Below are 16,082 nucleotides of genomic sequence, written 5' to 3'. Positions count from 1 at the left end.
AACAGTGATGATTGGTGGATGTGGGACAGGAATGTAGCTGTTTACTTAGGACCAGAGATTCCTGAGCACTTGAATCCTCTAGTGGATACCCTAGAACCAGGAACCCAGAACTCTTCTCAGTTCTTTTCAAATATTCCTTCCTTCAGGCCTCCTTGGTATGAGGTTTCAGTAGCAGACACCATGAGAAATGTTCAAGTTATAACCCAGGCTCCTGTCTCTTCATTACAATTACTGACTTAAAAATGATTATTTCATGCAAATGAAGCCTATCTGAAGGTCAAGGGTAGAGTCCACATTGTAGCCATCCTTTCCCAGGGTCTTCTCAATGCCAACTGCCTCTCAGTGAGCAGGCCTGATGAGTAGTTGACCACCCAAATCATAAGGGCTCTATAGGGCACACAAACTGTTTCAGAACTTGGGTCATTCTAAACCAACTGCCACTTGATGGCTGTGCCAAGAATGAAGTTTCCTTGTGCTTTCCCCTCCTAGATGGCCTGTTAATGTGAATTAATGGGGGGAAACAGATATTCTGGGCTGATGCTTTGGTGTTTCAGTGTCAGAAGCTTGCCTGCCCCCAGGTCTGCAGACTAATATTCTGAGCCACCATCTGAGCAGCCAGACAAGGCCTGGTTGAAACGTCATTTCTCCAGATACACCAGCTCTGATCAGGCATATTTCTGCTCCTGGCCTTCTAAGCCTCTTCCTAGATCCTGTAGGGCCAGGGGACAGAGATTTATCTGCCTATATGGACCCACCACTAACTACAACCTGTGAACCTCCACCAATGGATCCTCCCTGAAGACCACTGAGGCCCTCATTTCCTCCATTATTGGACATCCACTCCACTGACTCAAGGCACTGTCCTTTTTGCCCCCTTTCCAGTCGCCCCCAAACACCAGGGATCCTGTAGTCATAACCAATTGGAAACTTTTCCTGAAATCTGAGTCCTATTTTCTTTTATGAATGTCTTGATTTAGACTTTTCTAACATTATGTTTAGATGTTCATATACATTGAGATGAGTTTGGTTTCTAATTGCCCTTTCATGGGATATATATTGCCTTACTTAGCGTCCATATACTCTCTCTCAAATTTATTCATCTCATGAAAGCAAGGTCAATGTCCTCCTACTCTAATTCACTTTAAGGGCACAAATGATATTTTCATTAGGAATTGTTTATATTTATAAATTTAGAAAAGCTTTTTCAGTAACCAGGTCAATAGAACAAGCAAATATATGAATTGAGTGATAAAATAATATCACCAAACACTTAAATCTCAAGAGAGAAGATTCAGCATTGAAGATGAAAAAAATCAAGAGGAAAATATATTCAGTAAACTTTAACTGCCCATTGAAGAAACAGCCTTGAAAATATCACTGACAACATACCTTCCCCACAGCAGATTAGATTTCCCATGGTCAACCAAGAACTCAAAACCTCTCTAGTCTTCTCCAAATTTAACTGACAGCACTTCGCTCACCACACCAACTGAGTGGAAATGGAAGGTAAGTTCTGCATCCCACATTACCATGGTGACTGGTCAACATGGAACTTTCATTGTGAGCACATGCCGCATTCTGAGCTGCTACTCTTAGTAAGTGTATTTTACATGTCCAAGTGTGTTGTTGAAGTGTTTGTGTATTGCTTCAAAAACTGAAACCTAGACCCACACATTAATATTCCCTGTTTATGAAAATAAGTTAAATCAGAAAAAAAGGATTTACTCCCAAAATGACTTCATTGACCATAAAATCATGGGATGAAAGGGACGCATAGCTACACTTTTGAGAATAAAAGAAGATTCCATTCCTGGTTTGTAATGCTAAACCTACACATGTCTCAATCTTTCTGAATCTCCAATCATTTGCAGATAGAGAAAATTAAAACATCTTTTCGATTCAGAATGAAAATATATACAAAGTATTATCTTTTAAAAGTTGAAGAAATTTTCCAAAGGGAGAAATTTTAAATCACATCCTCCTTATTTGAAATATAAAAACAAAACTTTTTTCTATTTAGTATGATTTAATCCAGTCATTTGAATTAAACTTTCTCTTCCATGACTCCTGCTGTGGAATCCATTCTTTTGTTTCTCATCCTACCCTGTCATCTCATACCACAAAAAGTTATGGTTGAACATGCACATGATGAGGTCTATACCAACAATGTATGCAATGCCTTCACATTGTAAAAACTATCTATGCTAAACCCAAGGCCAATATCATTACTAAATGAGAAAAACAGAAAGCACTCCCACTAAAGACAGAAACAAGATGGGGTTGCCCTCTTTGAAACTCTAGTCAGAGCAATCAGACAGATGAAAGAAATTACAGTGATTTGCATAGAATAAGAACTCCAATTATCACTATTTGCTGATGACATACTTCTATATTTAGAAGATCCAAAAAAATCCTCCAGAAAGCTTCTAGAACCAATAAATGCATTCAGCAAATTAGGATATAAAATCAATTACCCATGAATCAAATGCATTTCTATATATAAGCGATGAATCCACAGCAAGAGAAAGTAGGAAAACCTCCCCATTCACTCTAGCCTCAAATAAATAGAATACTTGGGAATCAATCCAACAAAAGAGGTGAAAGACCTCTACAATGAAAACTATAGAACACTAAGGGAAAAAATTGAAAAAAGATCTTAGAAGATAGAAAGATTTCTCATGCTCTTGGATAGGCAGAATTAATATAGCCAAAATGGCTATACTACAAAAACTTTTAGAAAGATTAAATGCAATTCCTATTAAAATCTCAATGACATTCTTTTTTTATTAAAAACACCAGGCTAAGGCTAATGCTCTCCCACATGGGGTCTTTCCCCTGTGGCCTCTCCTGACCCTCTTTCTGGCTTTGGCTATGCTTTCCCTCAGGGAAGTTATTCCCTGGGGACCTTCAGGATCTTCTTTTTGCTTGGGGCTTTTTCTATCTCCCAGGTTGAATCTGCCTGAGAAGTTCTCAGGATATTCTTCCTGGCCCCAGCAACTTAGGCAACTCTGGACAAGGCAACTCTGGACACACCAGCAACTCTGGACACATTGAGGAGCCATTCCCTCCTAGTACCCCACGGGAGGCCACAAGCCGAGTGGATAGGTAACTACAGGAAGCACCTTGGATGCAACTGCTGCCACTGCTGTGGCTGTTTCTCCTGCTGATTCTGATTCCATTACTACAGGGGCTTGTAGAGGTGTTGAGTATAAGAATCCCACTGGGATTGGCACTGGATGGGGCACAGACATTTGCACATGGGGTTGTATTGCTTGGGACCAAGGACATAGGTGTCCTGGCACATAAAGCAAAGGTATTGGGGCTGGCATCTGGGCCTCCAAACATGGCATGCCCTGTGCTCCAGGCACTACCACCTCTGCCTGCTCCTCTCCTTCCAGGGACTATGCCACAGCACCAAGATGTTGGGCTCCCATAACAGGCACAACCTTTGGGGGCAATGGATCTACCAATGCTGAACTCTCAGCCTGAAGTAGCCTTCAACGTAGTACTTCACGCTCATCCATCACCTACTGCAAGGCTGCCTGTGCCACGAGTGGTAGCATCATCACACTCCTCACGCAGCTGTTGCAGCTCAGAGGCCAAAGCTGCCTCACACTCCTCCACCTGATCCTGCAGCTGACAGACGCCACTCCCCTGCTGCTCCCACAGCCTGGCCACCACTTGAATGCCCAGAGCCAGGGCACTCCAGGTGCACACCCTCTTGAGATCTCCAGACACCCGAGAGTCCACCACCACAGTGCAAAGTGGGTCCTCTACCTTGTTCTAGGGATGAGATCAAAAGGCCATGTAGAACTCTGGGCCACCACCATTCAGTAGAACTTCATTATTAATGAATTGGACCACCTCCTTGTGGCAAAAGCGCCTGGCATGGTCGCCAAACTCCACTGCCATTGCTGCTGCGGTCTTTATTTCTTGATTTCATGAAAACAAGGTGGATGTCCTCCCGCTGTTCATTTATTCACTTTTCTATTAAAATATTTATTCATTTTAATTTGTTATATATGATGGCAGAATTCAATTCATTTCATATTATACATAGAGATCACCATTTTTCAAGTCTCTGGTTGTACACAAAGTATTTTCACACCATTTATTTCTTCATATATGTACTTAGGGTAATGATGTCTAACTAATTCCACCATCATTTGTACCCCCATGCCCTCTCATCATCATTTGTACCCTCTCCCTTCCCTTGCCCTATCTAAAGTTCCTCCATTTCTCCCATGCCCTGCTATCATCATTATGAGTCAGCATCCTCATATCAAAGAAAGCATTTGGCCTTTGGTATTTTGGGATTGGCTTAGTTCACTTAGCATTATATTCTCCTACTCCAACCATTTATTTGTAAATGCTATTATTTTATTCTCTTTTTGTTCTGAGTAATATTCCATTGTGTATATATACAAAAGTTTCTCTATGTATTCATCTATTGAAGGGCATCTGGTTGGTCCCTCAATTTAGCTATTGTAAATTGTGCTGCTATAAACATTGATGTGTCTATGTCCCTGTAGTAGGCTGTTTTTCAGTTCTTTACATCTAAGCCAAGGAGTGGGATAGGTCAAATGGTGGTTATGTTGCAAGTTTCCAAGAAATCTCCATACTTACTTCTAGAATGGCTACACCAAATTACAGTCCCACAAGCAATGCATGAATGTGCCTTTTCCCCCACATCCTGGCCAACTCTTATTGTTGTTTGTAATCTTGATGGCTGCCATTCTGACTGGAGTGAGATGGAATCTTAGAGTACTTTTGATTTGCATTACATCTCTACCAAAGAATGACAATCTTCATAGAATTAGAAAAAGGAATCACAAAATTCATTTGGAAAAACAAGAGGCCTAGAATAGAAGAAGCAATCCTCAGCAAGAAGAATGAAGCAGGAGGCATCACAATATCAGAACTTAAACTATACTATGGAGCAATAGTAACAAAAACAGCATGATATTGGTACCAAAGGACACATGTGGAACAATAATAGTACAATACAAGACACAGAGATGAACCCACATAGATATGCTTATCTCATAGTAGACAATGGTGCCAAAAATATACATTGGAGAAACATAGCCTCTTCAATACATGATGCTGGGAAAACTGGAACTACATATGTAGCAAAATGACATTCAACCACTATCTCTCACCTGCACAAAAATCAACTGAGTGTGGATCAAAGATTGACAGAACAGAGTCTATGTACCCAATAGAAGAAAGAGTTCACTCAAATCTTCCTCACCTGACTTTCTGAACAAGACTTCTAAAGTGCAAGAAGTAAAATCAAGAATCAATAATGGGATGGACAGACACTAAAAAACTTCTTCTCAGCAAAGGAAACAAGCAATAACATGATGAGAGATTCTACAGAATGGGGAAAAATCTTTATCACACAGACCTCAGATAGAGCACTAATCTCATGTGAAGAACTTAAAACCTGAACACCAAAAAGCCAAATAACACCATTAATAAATGGGCTAAGGAACTGAACATACACTTCACTGAAGAAGAAATACAATCAATCAACACACATTGGAAAAAAATGTTCATCATCTCTAACAATGAAAGAAATGCAAATCAAAACTACTATAAGATGTCATCTCACTCCAGAATGACAATGTATCAAAAACACAGGTAATAACAAGTGTTGTGAAGGATGTGGGAAAAAAGTTACATTCATATATTGCTGGTGGGACTGCAAATTGGTCCAGCCAGTATGTGAAGCACTATGAAGATACCTCAGAAAACTTAGACTAGAAGCACCCAGCTATCCCACTCCTCAGTTTATACCCAATGGACTTAAAATCAGCATACATGTGTTTTTATTGTGTGTTTAATGTGTTGAAGCCACATCAATGCTTATAGTGGCTCAATTCACAATAGCTAAACTGTGGAACCAACATAGATGCCCTTCAACAGATGAGTGGAAAAAGAAAATGTGGTACATATATACTATAGAATATTATTCAGCCTAAAAGAAGAATGAAATTATGGCATTTGCAGGTAAATAGATGGAACTAGAGAATATCATGCTAAGTGAAATAAGCCAATCCCCCAAATCCAAAAGCTCAAAGTTTTCTCTGATAAGCAGTTGCTGATCCATAATGGGGCTGGGAGGATCAGGCAGAATCAGAAAGGCACTTTGATTTGTGTTGAGGGGACAGACAGGAGAAGTGGGGCTGTGGGGATGGGAAGGACAGTAGAATGAGATAAAGATTATTACCCTATATACATGTATGATTACAATACTGGAGTGACTCTGCCACATGAACCACCAGAGGAAAAAGTTGTGTTCAATTTGTGTACAATCTGTCAAAATGCATTCAACTGTTAAAAAAAAGAAAAGAAGGAAAGAAAAAGGAAAAAACACAACATTTAGAGGATAAAAAATTTATTTGGATTCTCAAGGTTTCCTACGTTGCAATCCATAAACAATTGACTCCATTCCTTAGGTCTTGAGGCAAGTGTGAACATTATGGCAGAAGAGTGTGGTGGAATAAATGAGTTCAAGACGTGGAAAGGGGGAAATGGGGACTTAAGCTGTTCTGGAATCTGTTGTTTGAGCCTCTGATACAGGTGGCAGTGACAGGACCTCTCGCACCTGTGCACCCCACCTCCCCAAGGTTGTGTCTGCTGGTGCCCTCCTTGTTCTGCAGGCCTAGCATGGAGCAGAAGGCATTGGAGTACCTGAGCAGGAACCTGCTGGTTGTTTTCTGGGTGGAGAAGCTGAACTCTGAGGGCGAGGCTGACAAACACTGGTGCCACCAACAGGAGAATTAGCTCTACAACATAGGGACCTGGGCCCCATGGGCAGTGCTGCCTCTGCTAACACCAAAGAAGCTGTGGACACCAAGAGATGACTAATCCACATAGGTACCAGTGCCAAGCATATTCATTGGCGAGGCTATCTCCAGAGCTGATGATGGTGGCCATCTGTCCCACAGCAACTGGCCCCAAGGCCAGCTGTGTCAGCTCTAAGACAGCCACAGAGCCTGTAAGAGATAGAGAAGAGGGTGCTTGGGGATAAAAGACCCATCCCAACATTCCATCCTGAGGCTCTGCCTGGGCTAAGTCAGGGTATGGGGTGGGTTCAGTTGAGGGTCCTGAAAAGGGTGAGACTAGGGACAGGACTGAGCGTGTCATCTGTGCAGAGAAAGATGGGAACAGGATGGGGAGCCAGGCCAAGTTGGAAATTTCCCAGAGATCAAACTCCTGATGTTCAGAGCACATCTGGTCCTCTCATATCATCTTATGCTCTCTCATGATTCTGGGAGCAACTAGTATTTGGTGATTATGCAAACTTTCTCCTCTCATGGAGCAGCTGATTTAGGACTACTGGGGAGCCTTCTTCTGAGCATTGGAGTTCTAGAGAAGACAAAGTGGGAGAGTTGGAGCCCCAGATTCCTTCATCTACTCTTTTGGGCATAAAATCAGCCTTAGTCTTCAGGGACCCAGGTCAGAGGATCCTTCCAGGAATTGACCCATGACCACTGCGCTAACTCTACTGGGTTATCGTATGCCCTAGGCCCAGCTCAGTAACGCTGTTGACATTCCTGGAGCCTTCCCTAGATGAAGCTGGGCAGCTGAGACCACTGATAAAATCTGACTCAGCAGAAAACCAAACTTGTCCTCCTACACTCTGGGTCACCCCATTATCTTGTGTCCACTGATTATGATTTCATTGCAATGTGACACTGTTAAATTTCATTCATTTTTTGAAATGAGTTAATAAATGGCATTCTCTTTATTAAGCAATCTCCTGATTTTATTGATTCTTCACATTATCTGGTGTATTTTCATAGGTGGTGTTTGTTCCTCTCTTTGAGAGCCTCCTTACCACAGTAGACTGTCAAATGTCACTGGGAATTTCTTTTTCCCCCTCCTATTGCTTCATATAGTCCAAGTGCCAAAAACTGTACTTGCCTAAGGAATGCACTGAGTCCCCATGGTTTCTGTGAATTTTGTCAGGAATGAGGATGCACAGAGCTAAGCTCTTGAGGGTAGGTAGTAAGGCATCACTCCAATCAGAGACATAATGTCATGAAACGAAAGAAGCCTCATGATCAGAGCATTAACCAGAAGTAGATGAGAGTCCATGTCTGTAGACTGACAACAATCACTTTGACTAAGTAAGGAAACACATGTGGGTTCAGCAAGGGTATATATATATTGAATACTCAGCCAGGTTAATCCTACTTCCTATGGAGGCACTGCCACAAGTAAACCCTGGGTGGCTCAGGACCTGGGAGGGTGGCAATATCTGTGCCCTTGGCTGCTTAGAATATAGAAGCAGAAATACTCCAGATTTTAATCAACTAAAATGGACTGTTTGTGATCTTTGTGTGTGTGTGTGATGTTTGATTTATTCATTTAAAAAAAAGTGCTTATGGAAAAAAGCAGATTTTTGTTTCCAAGAGTTAAAAGTACTCTTCAAAAAATTTAATAAAAGAACATGGATTACATGGAACTGTTTTTCTCATAAGCACTTAAGTGAGTGAATGCACCACAAAGAAACTATCACAGGCACATTGGGATACTCAGGACCGCAACTTCACCCAGCTGATGCTCACTGTGGGCGGGGTCTGCACTTGGGCACAGAATTGGGTTTCTGTTTATACCCAGGGGTGCAGGAGGTGTACAAGACTCATATCCAATTAGAATACCAACAACATCCTCTGGCTACAAGGTAGACTCTGTCTCACAGCTGAATCCGAGTTGCAGAATATGGGGTGACTGGAGGACATAGGTGGCCAGCACACCTTTTTCCCACTGTGACCATGGATAACTAAGTACCACAGGGTGGAAGGTAAGAAAACCAAGGCAGCAACATCAGGCCTTGACTTAGGGGACAAGAGGCCATGGCCTACAACCAGCACCCTTCTGCCCAAGGAGGTGGGCTGCAGGAGGCATTGACAGTACTGGCTCTGTCAATGGTCAGACCCCTGACTAGGGTGCAGTTCCTGGATGGCAGATATGGAGGTATGCCAGGCTTGTCCCCAGCACTGAGCTCTGGCCAAGTTGTCTGTGGAACAAACCACCTAATTGCTGTACTTATTCATTTGTGTGCACACATCAAGCAAAGGACAGTTAGAATGTACATGCATTAAGATCTCTTAGAACCATGATCAAAAGAGGAGAACAGGAGCTGTCCTAAAAAAAGAGGTTTACGTAGATGTTAAAATCACCTAGTGACTGCAGGAGACTGGACACAAGGGGACTGGGCTGCAGAGTGAGCCACTGTCTCAGTGATGTCTCAAGAGGCACACACTGGCTGGTCAGTTTGCTTGCTAGCCACTGTGCTTAGAAACATTTTACTAATCCAAGGCTGTGATTACAATTTTCAGAGGAACTTCTCTGGCTGCTAGGGACCAGTGTGTCCTTTATTAAAAGCATTGTTCTGGGAGCTTCTGACAGACACTAAGGCATTTTAGGGCTTCCCAGAAGGTGGCCACTGCCTCCTTAGGCTTGAACATCTGAACCAGCAATTGGCCAGAGTTCCAGCCAGGGTGACCCTCACTGTGAAGGAAAAGACCAAACTCTGGGCTCATCAATGGCTCCTGAGCAAATCACAGAAAGCTTCAGTTAGAAACACCTTTCAAAATCAAAAGACAACATTTTCCAAAAATATTTTTTACAGCACTATAACTAATTTACAAAAAGCTACAAAAATCATATTTACCAGGACACATCTGTTAAATAAAAGCATCATGTTAGTATCCATATGTACAGGGCTATGTACAATGATTCTGGTTCTTGCTCTCCTTAGAACAACAGCCCTTACCCAATGGAGCCCAGCCTGGCAGGGCTGCAGGTGGGGACAGCAGATGCAAAACAGATCCTCCACACAGTGACACCTTGCCCGCCCTGTGTCCCCCAAAACTAACCCCAGCATTTGGCAATGTTTCTGGCATCCCTATGGAGGCCTGTGGGAAACAGGGCTTGGCCTCCCCAGTCAGGATGAGCAGCAAGGACTCCTTTGAGCAGAGCATCTGGGCAGAAATAGAACCATTTCTGAATGAGAAAAGATAAAATGAAAACCAAAAGTGTGACAGGTATGTGGATAAGAAAACAGACTCAAACGAAAATTCTGCCCAACCCACACTGAAATCCACCCAGGAGCCCCCTGTCATGGCACTGCCCCGCCATGGTCTGATGGAGCCTGGAAGGAGTTTGTCTTCCATAGACCTTTCAGGTCAGCAAAGGTAAGAACAGCGCACAGCAGCCTCAGGCCTAAGGTTACCACAGAGCTTGAGAACCTGGGCAGCACAAGGCCTGCTGCACCCAAGCCCCAGGCACCACAGAGCAGGAATTGCAGGGCTGAAGGTAGGGGCAGCAGTCCCAGGACCCTAGCCACCCAGCACAAGGTCTCTGACTCCAGCAGCGATGATGACATCCAGGAGGCTATCCAGCTGTGTCAGTTGGAGAAGACCAGGAAGGAGGCCAGCAGGCATCTGCCACCAAGAGCACAGCTCAGAAAGAAGGGGCTGAAAGTTGCCAGCAGCCTGGGCAGCTCACTGAAAAGTGCCTTCCCTGATGCCCCCAGGAGAACACCCAGCAAGAGGAACTCAGCAGTCCCCAGGGGCACAGATCTCAGCCCAAGGGGCTTGGACTCTTACCACCTCTCCAAGCCACCAAAGGATGCCATAGCTGCTGCACTTCCAGCAAGCACCACCACCAGGAGGGAGCCTATGGAAGGGGCCTTGGTGGGTCAGACACATCTGAGCTGATGTGCAATGAAGCAATTCTGGATATTTCTAAGACCACACGTGGAGGGCAGCCATGGGCCTGCATCTGCTCCCCCAATGTGCCTTTGCACTCTAATGGGGACAGCAGCTCTGTGGACAGTTATGATAGCATAGAGCAGGAAATCCAGATGTTTTTGGCTCTGAAGGCACAGTAAAAATGTCTGCTGGCCAGAGCCAAAAGGTGCTCACAGCCCAACCCAGGCCTACTCTCTCCACTGGGCCACAGCAGTCAGACTCTTGACCCCATGTCTCCTCTCTCTAAAACCCCAGACCTGTCCCTGAGCTACAAAAGGAAACAGAGAGGTGGTAGCCATGCTGTGAGTTTGTCCACACCCAAGAAAACAAGAGAGATTAAATAAAGTGCCCAGGATGGTGATTGCAGCTGGGGCATGCTCAGTCTGGTCATAGTGGGCAGGACCCACCCAGACAGGGAAAAGCAGGTGAGGCTCCAAGAAGGGAGTTCCAGGCCAGGAGCTAGCATGTCCTCTCAAGATCTTTCATGTTCAATGACATTTGTATGTCTCAAGACCTCTGGGTAGAGGGGAAGGCAGAAGAAGAGAGGAGTGTTGGCGAGAAAGACAGCTCTAAGGACAGATGGAGCTTGCTGGACAGCCACCAGGACCTGGACACAACCATCAAGGACCTGCTAAGATCCAAGCAGAAGCTCAAGAAGAAGTGCAGGGATCCCTGGGCAGTCCAAAGGAAAAAGGTCAGGTTCAGCCCCTGAGACACAGTTGTTGCCCAAACTGTTTGTGATCTTTAACCTGAAGGAAAACTTGAATTTAGGAGTCAGGAATTTCCCCATACAAATAGGCTACCTGACTTTATTTCTCATTAGTTGGATAAGGAATTTGTAGCTAATATAACTCAAGTGTGATTTTTTAGTGCTTTTTTGAGCAGAGCATGATTTTCTCTCATGTGTGTCCCCATTCCTATGAGATGTCAGTAGTAATGCAGGCATAGTGGAGCTAGAGGAAGTTTCTGTGTTTCCTTTTTAAAATTTGCCCCCTAACAATTTGTCCTTAGGTAAATATCCTAAAAATTAACTCCTAAAATTATTAACCAAGGCACTGTGGAAGAAAGTGCAGACCATTTGGCAGCTTTGTTCAAACCCTGGAAAAGATATTTTTGGTGGAGTGATAACACAAGGCTCAGAGGAAGTCACAGCCATCACAGCTGAGCCTGTGCTGTGAGTTACTCTGGGTCACACCCGAATTGAGCACATCCTTCCCACTGGAGAGGTGGGACTTGTCCTGCTGGCATCTATTAGCAACTCCTTCCATGTTCCCAGATTTCCATGGGGAGCAGATGCCCTTCCTTTGGAATTTTAGAGATGGGCCAGCTCAGGCCATGTGAGGATATGTCTTCACTAGGTATTACTATCATAGGCTCATAAAATCTCCCCTTTCTCTGGACATCAATTCTCAGAGAAAAGAAGAAAAGGTGCCCCATCACCTGTTCCAGGTTGTGTTAAAGAGATGGGAAAAGACTCTCCTTTTCTTAAGCCCATCTCCCAGCTCTCCCAGATAAGGAACTCATAAGCCTGAAACACTCTGAATCCATCCTCACTGAAGCACACATAGAAAGGAACCCAATATGAATTCCTTTTTGCCTCGTGGTTTTTCTGATGATTAACACACACATCCAAACTCACCTGCTCCTGCTTCTGCAGCTTCTTAATCTGCAATGATGGCAGGAGATGGGAGCTATTTGACCATTCACTATTGAGCCCTCTATATTCAGGGAGGAGCTGCTTTAAGGTAGCTTTAAATTCTAGAATTTTTTTCCTTGAGATCTAGGGCTTTTGAGAGTGAGGTCATTGGTTTCTGATGGGAAATACCTGGCAAATAGGAGGTTTCTGCACCATGCCCACCATCTTATCACTTGGCACAAATGGGATGCCCATTTTCTGGATATTGTTCCATGTGTCACCATTCACCTTTTGACTCTGGTGTATTTCCTTTGTGACATCTCTGGATTTCCCTGTATAGCTGGGAATTGATGTGCCCATTGTCTTGATCATCACCCTGTTAATAAAACTTCACTCAAGGATACTGCTTGTATGTAAATTTAGCCATCTTGAAAGCCACACAGAACAATCTTTATGGCATCTGTAAGGGTTGGGCTCTTACTTTTGGATGGAAAGCCACGTGCTGGAAAGGAAGTCTAATTTTCTCATTGGAAGAACCATGACCCTCTTGTGAAGCTAAGGATCAATGGCTCATCAGCTGTCCAGGTTTCAAAGCTAGTCTTTCTGAAACCATGTTTCTGAGGAAGAACAATATTTAGCATAAGTAGGATGTCAGACTGTGCTGACTGTGTAGATCTTGGCAGCATTACAATATTAGTGCTATTAAAAACATCTACATGTGCATAAACAGTGAATAAATGATAGGTATAAAGGAAACTAAAGGATAGACAAGGAAATACAACATCATTTGAAAGGCTTGAGCTACTCTTCATTATTTCAGTCGCAAGCCAGTTCTCTCTCCTATTCTTGCCACTTACAAACATGGTTCTCCCAAGGATACCACACTCAAATTTCTGATAAATCTTCAAATCTTCATGCATAATTTTAAAGTTAATGAAAATACACCAACTTTTGAAAATTTCCCTATGAACTGTTATTTAACCCATAAGTACATCCATTTTTAGAATAACTGCAGTGAAAGGAGATAAAAAATCGAAGACAGAAGGTATTTTTTCAGGAAGCTTAAATATAGGGGAGTTTACAATGTTATCTACTATTCAGATATCAGAGACCACATTAGCCTAATGATCCCGAGAATTTCCCTACCACCATAAACTGTCTTGTGATCAACAGGGAATGTCATCCCCACATCCCTTCCCATGCCTATCTCTCTTTTTCCTTTAAAAGAAGAGTTTGAGAACCCCAAAAGTGTTGTTTACTCTCCAGATGGCCCTTATCCTCCTTTGCATGTTTATTTTTCACTTTCCTAAATTAATCTCTATGCCTTAAGTGGTATCTCCTTCAATTCATTTCAGCAACATTTTTGGGGATCCCCACTGATCATGAGTTGAGGGCTCCCTCTTTGGTAACTCCTTATGATGCAGATGAGGATGTGTGTAACTCACACACTCACACACAGACCCACACACACACAGACCCACACACACAGAATGTCATGGGAAATATCTTGGAGAACAATGTGTGATGACTCATTATATGTACTAGGACATGGTTCTCAATACAGGGAAATAGTATTATAGAATCTACAATAGCATTAGAGGCCAAACTATGCTCCATGTGGTCCTGCTCAAAACCTTGTTGACATGCACACCCTTTCCTTTTGGACATTGTTCTGTACTCACCCATAGGGGCAAGTAACATGTCTTGTCTCTTTGAGGGCCGAGTCTTTCCTGCTGGATCCTGAAAAAATTAAAATGACTGCACACTTGTCAAGAGAGAGAAAGACTGTGGAAGACTCAGAGGTCAGAATTTGACAGGTTTCCCTTTTGTTTTTAGACAAAGACCCATGATTGAATGACTGAATAAAATTTTTTTTTTTTTTGGAAAAAAAATGTGCTCATAAGACTACCAACTGTAACAGAATTCTATTCCTGAGACGTATGCCAATGTGCTTTCTTAAAAGATTAAGAGCTTGCTGATAATCCCCCCTGTGATATGCCCTTAACAAACAAGTATGTGTAGCTCCATGTATGAACAGACCTCATAAACAATCCAAATTCTTCCAAAACAACTTGGTTAATGCAATAATCAATTGAAGTTTCTTAAAAACAAGCCCCTTCACCTGTTGATCCCTATTTTTTCTTTAAAACCCACGTCTGCCTTTACCTTGACAGAACACTTGCTGGGTTTCTAACTGAAACTGTATTTCCTGATATGCAAATCTGTTCTGTACCTGAATAGAATCTGTCTTCACTGTGAGCTTAATATTATTTATCCTTTCTTGGTTGGCAGTCCTCAGTTTTGACGGATCCTGCTGCACTACATGGTGACCAGGCACTGCCATACTCACAGAAGCCAACTTTCATTGTCACCTATGGAAACCTCCCTCAGCGTCCCTTCAACAAACAGAAATCCAGATGGATCCCAAGGTCTAATGGGCCTCTTGGACACAGGATCATCTCAGCCCAACCATTTTCCCCAGAACAAATTTTTCCCTGGACGCCTCTCCTCTCTCACATTCTTAACCCCACTGGCTGATATTAAAGGACCACAACATTATGTTGTCAAAATGACCTCAATTATGACCCAAGTTACCTCTCCTTAGGAATGTCCTGGGAACTGAGTTGCAGAATAAGGGAGTTTACAAGGGGTATCAGGGTTCTGGAGAGGGATGTGGGGCTGTAACTCCAAGTCTCTGAGGAGGAGGAGGAAAGGCACAGAAGTTTTGGCTTCACTTCTCCTTTGCCTTTGTCCCTGTGGTTCACCCTCCCTGGCCATCAATTGTATGTTTCTCTCTACCATTGTACTGGTCCTTATCCTCAGCCTGAGTATTGGCAATGGTTAAGTAGTTGTTAGCCCAGGGTTGGAGCTTGTGAAGTGATCAGAGATCCCATCCCCCTTGCTGTGGTTGCCAAACTGTTCACCTTCATTACATGCTGGTGGCTCTTTCCTGGCCTCTGCTTATACCACCATATGAAGTAGTTGCTGTGTTCACTGCTCAGGATGTAGGTGACTATGGCTGAGGCTCCAAAGTGAGGCAGAAGCAGATGGGGAAGGAGGGCACAAAGACTTGAGAACATACAATTTTGTGACAGTGGGTGCTTGAAACAATAGGAAAGACTTAACCTTAGAAGCTTTGTTTGGAGGGACATACCAAGAGGGTCCCCAAATTGCTTTGGGAATGTCTGGCTTATGGAGAAAACAAGGAGCAAGAAGTAAATGTGAAGCCAGTCCAAGGTGGACAGGAGGTGTTTCCAAACATTATTTCCTGAGGTGCCCAGCTGGGCCTGGACTAGGCAATAATCTTTTTCATCCTGTGTTCTTGCAGTGGATGCAAATTTGTTCTTCTCTTCAGCAGCTTGTTTGTCTTTGCTCTTGTATGAGCTCTGAGCCTGGTGGCTTTGTGCTAGTACTTTTCTGATTTCAGAAGAAGGGCCACATGGGGCCAGTTGCAGTAGTGCATGCTTGGAATACCAGCAGCTTTGGAGGCCAAAGCAGGAGGATTTTGAGTTCAAAGCCAGCCTCAGCAACTTAGTGAGGCCATAAGCATCTCAGTGAGATCCTGTCTGTAAATAAAATATCAAAAAGGCTGATGCCCCTGGGTTCAAACTTTGATACCAAAAAACAAAAGAAAGAAAAGAAAAAGAAGAGGTACATGTGGATGTCAGGGGTGG

At 43.3% G+C, this 16,082-nt stretch overlaps 1 protein-coding gene across 1 annotated transcript; it reads left to right on the top strand.

The window, feature by feature from the left end:
• Positions 1–8,870: 8,870 nt before the first annotated feature.
• On the top strand, positions 8,871–14,946 carry LOC114107636 (protein phosphatase 1 regulatory subunit 26-like). The gene is given in 6 exon segments (XM_027955039.2): positions 8,871–8,991; positions 9,779–10,214; positions 10,328–10,715; positions 10,772–10,908; positions 11,250–11,466; positions 14,701–14,946. Coding segments are annotated over 6 exon segments (1,545 nt in total).
• The last annotated feature ends 1,136 nt before the right edge of the window (positions 14,947–16,082 follow it).

This window comes from Marmota flaviventris, chromosome 1 (assembly GCF_047511675.1).
Source record: "Marmota flaviventris isolate mMarFla1 chromosome 1, mMarFla1.hap1, whole genome shotgun sequence".
Lineage (NCBI taxonomy): Eukaryota > Metazoa > Chordata > Mammalia > Rodentia > Sciuridae > Marmota > Marmota flaviventris.
The sequence above is the reverse complement of the archived record's forward strand: the minus strand, read 5'-3'. Positions and strand labels throughout refer to the sequence as shown.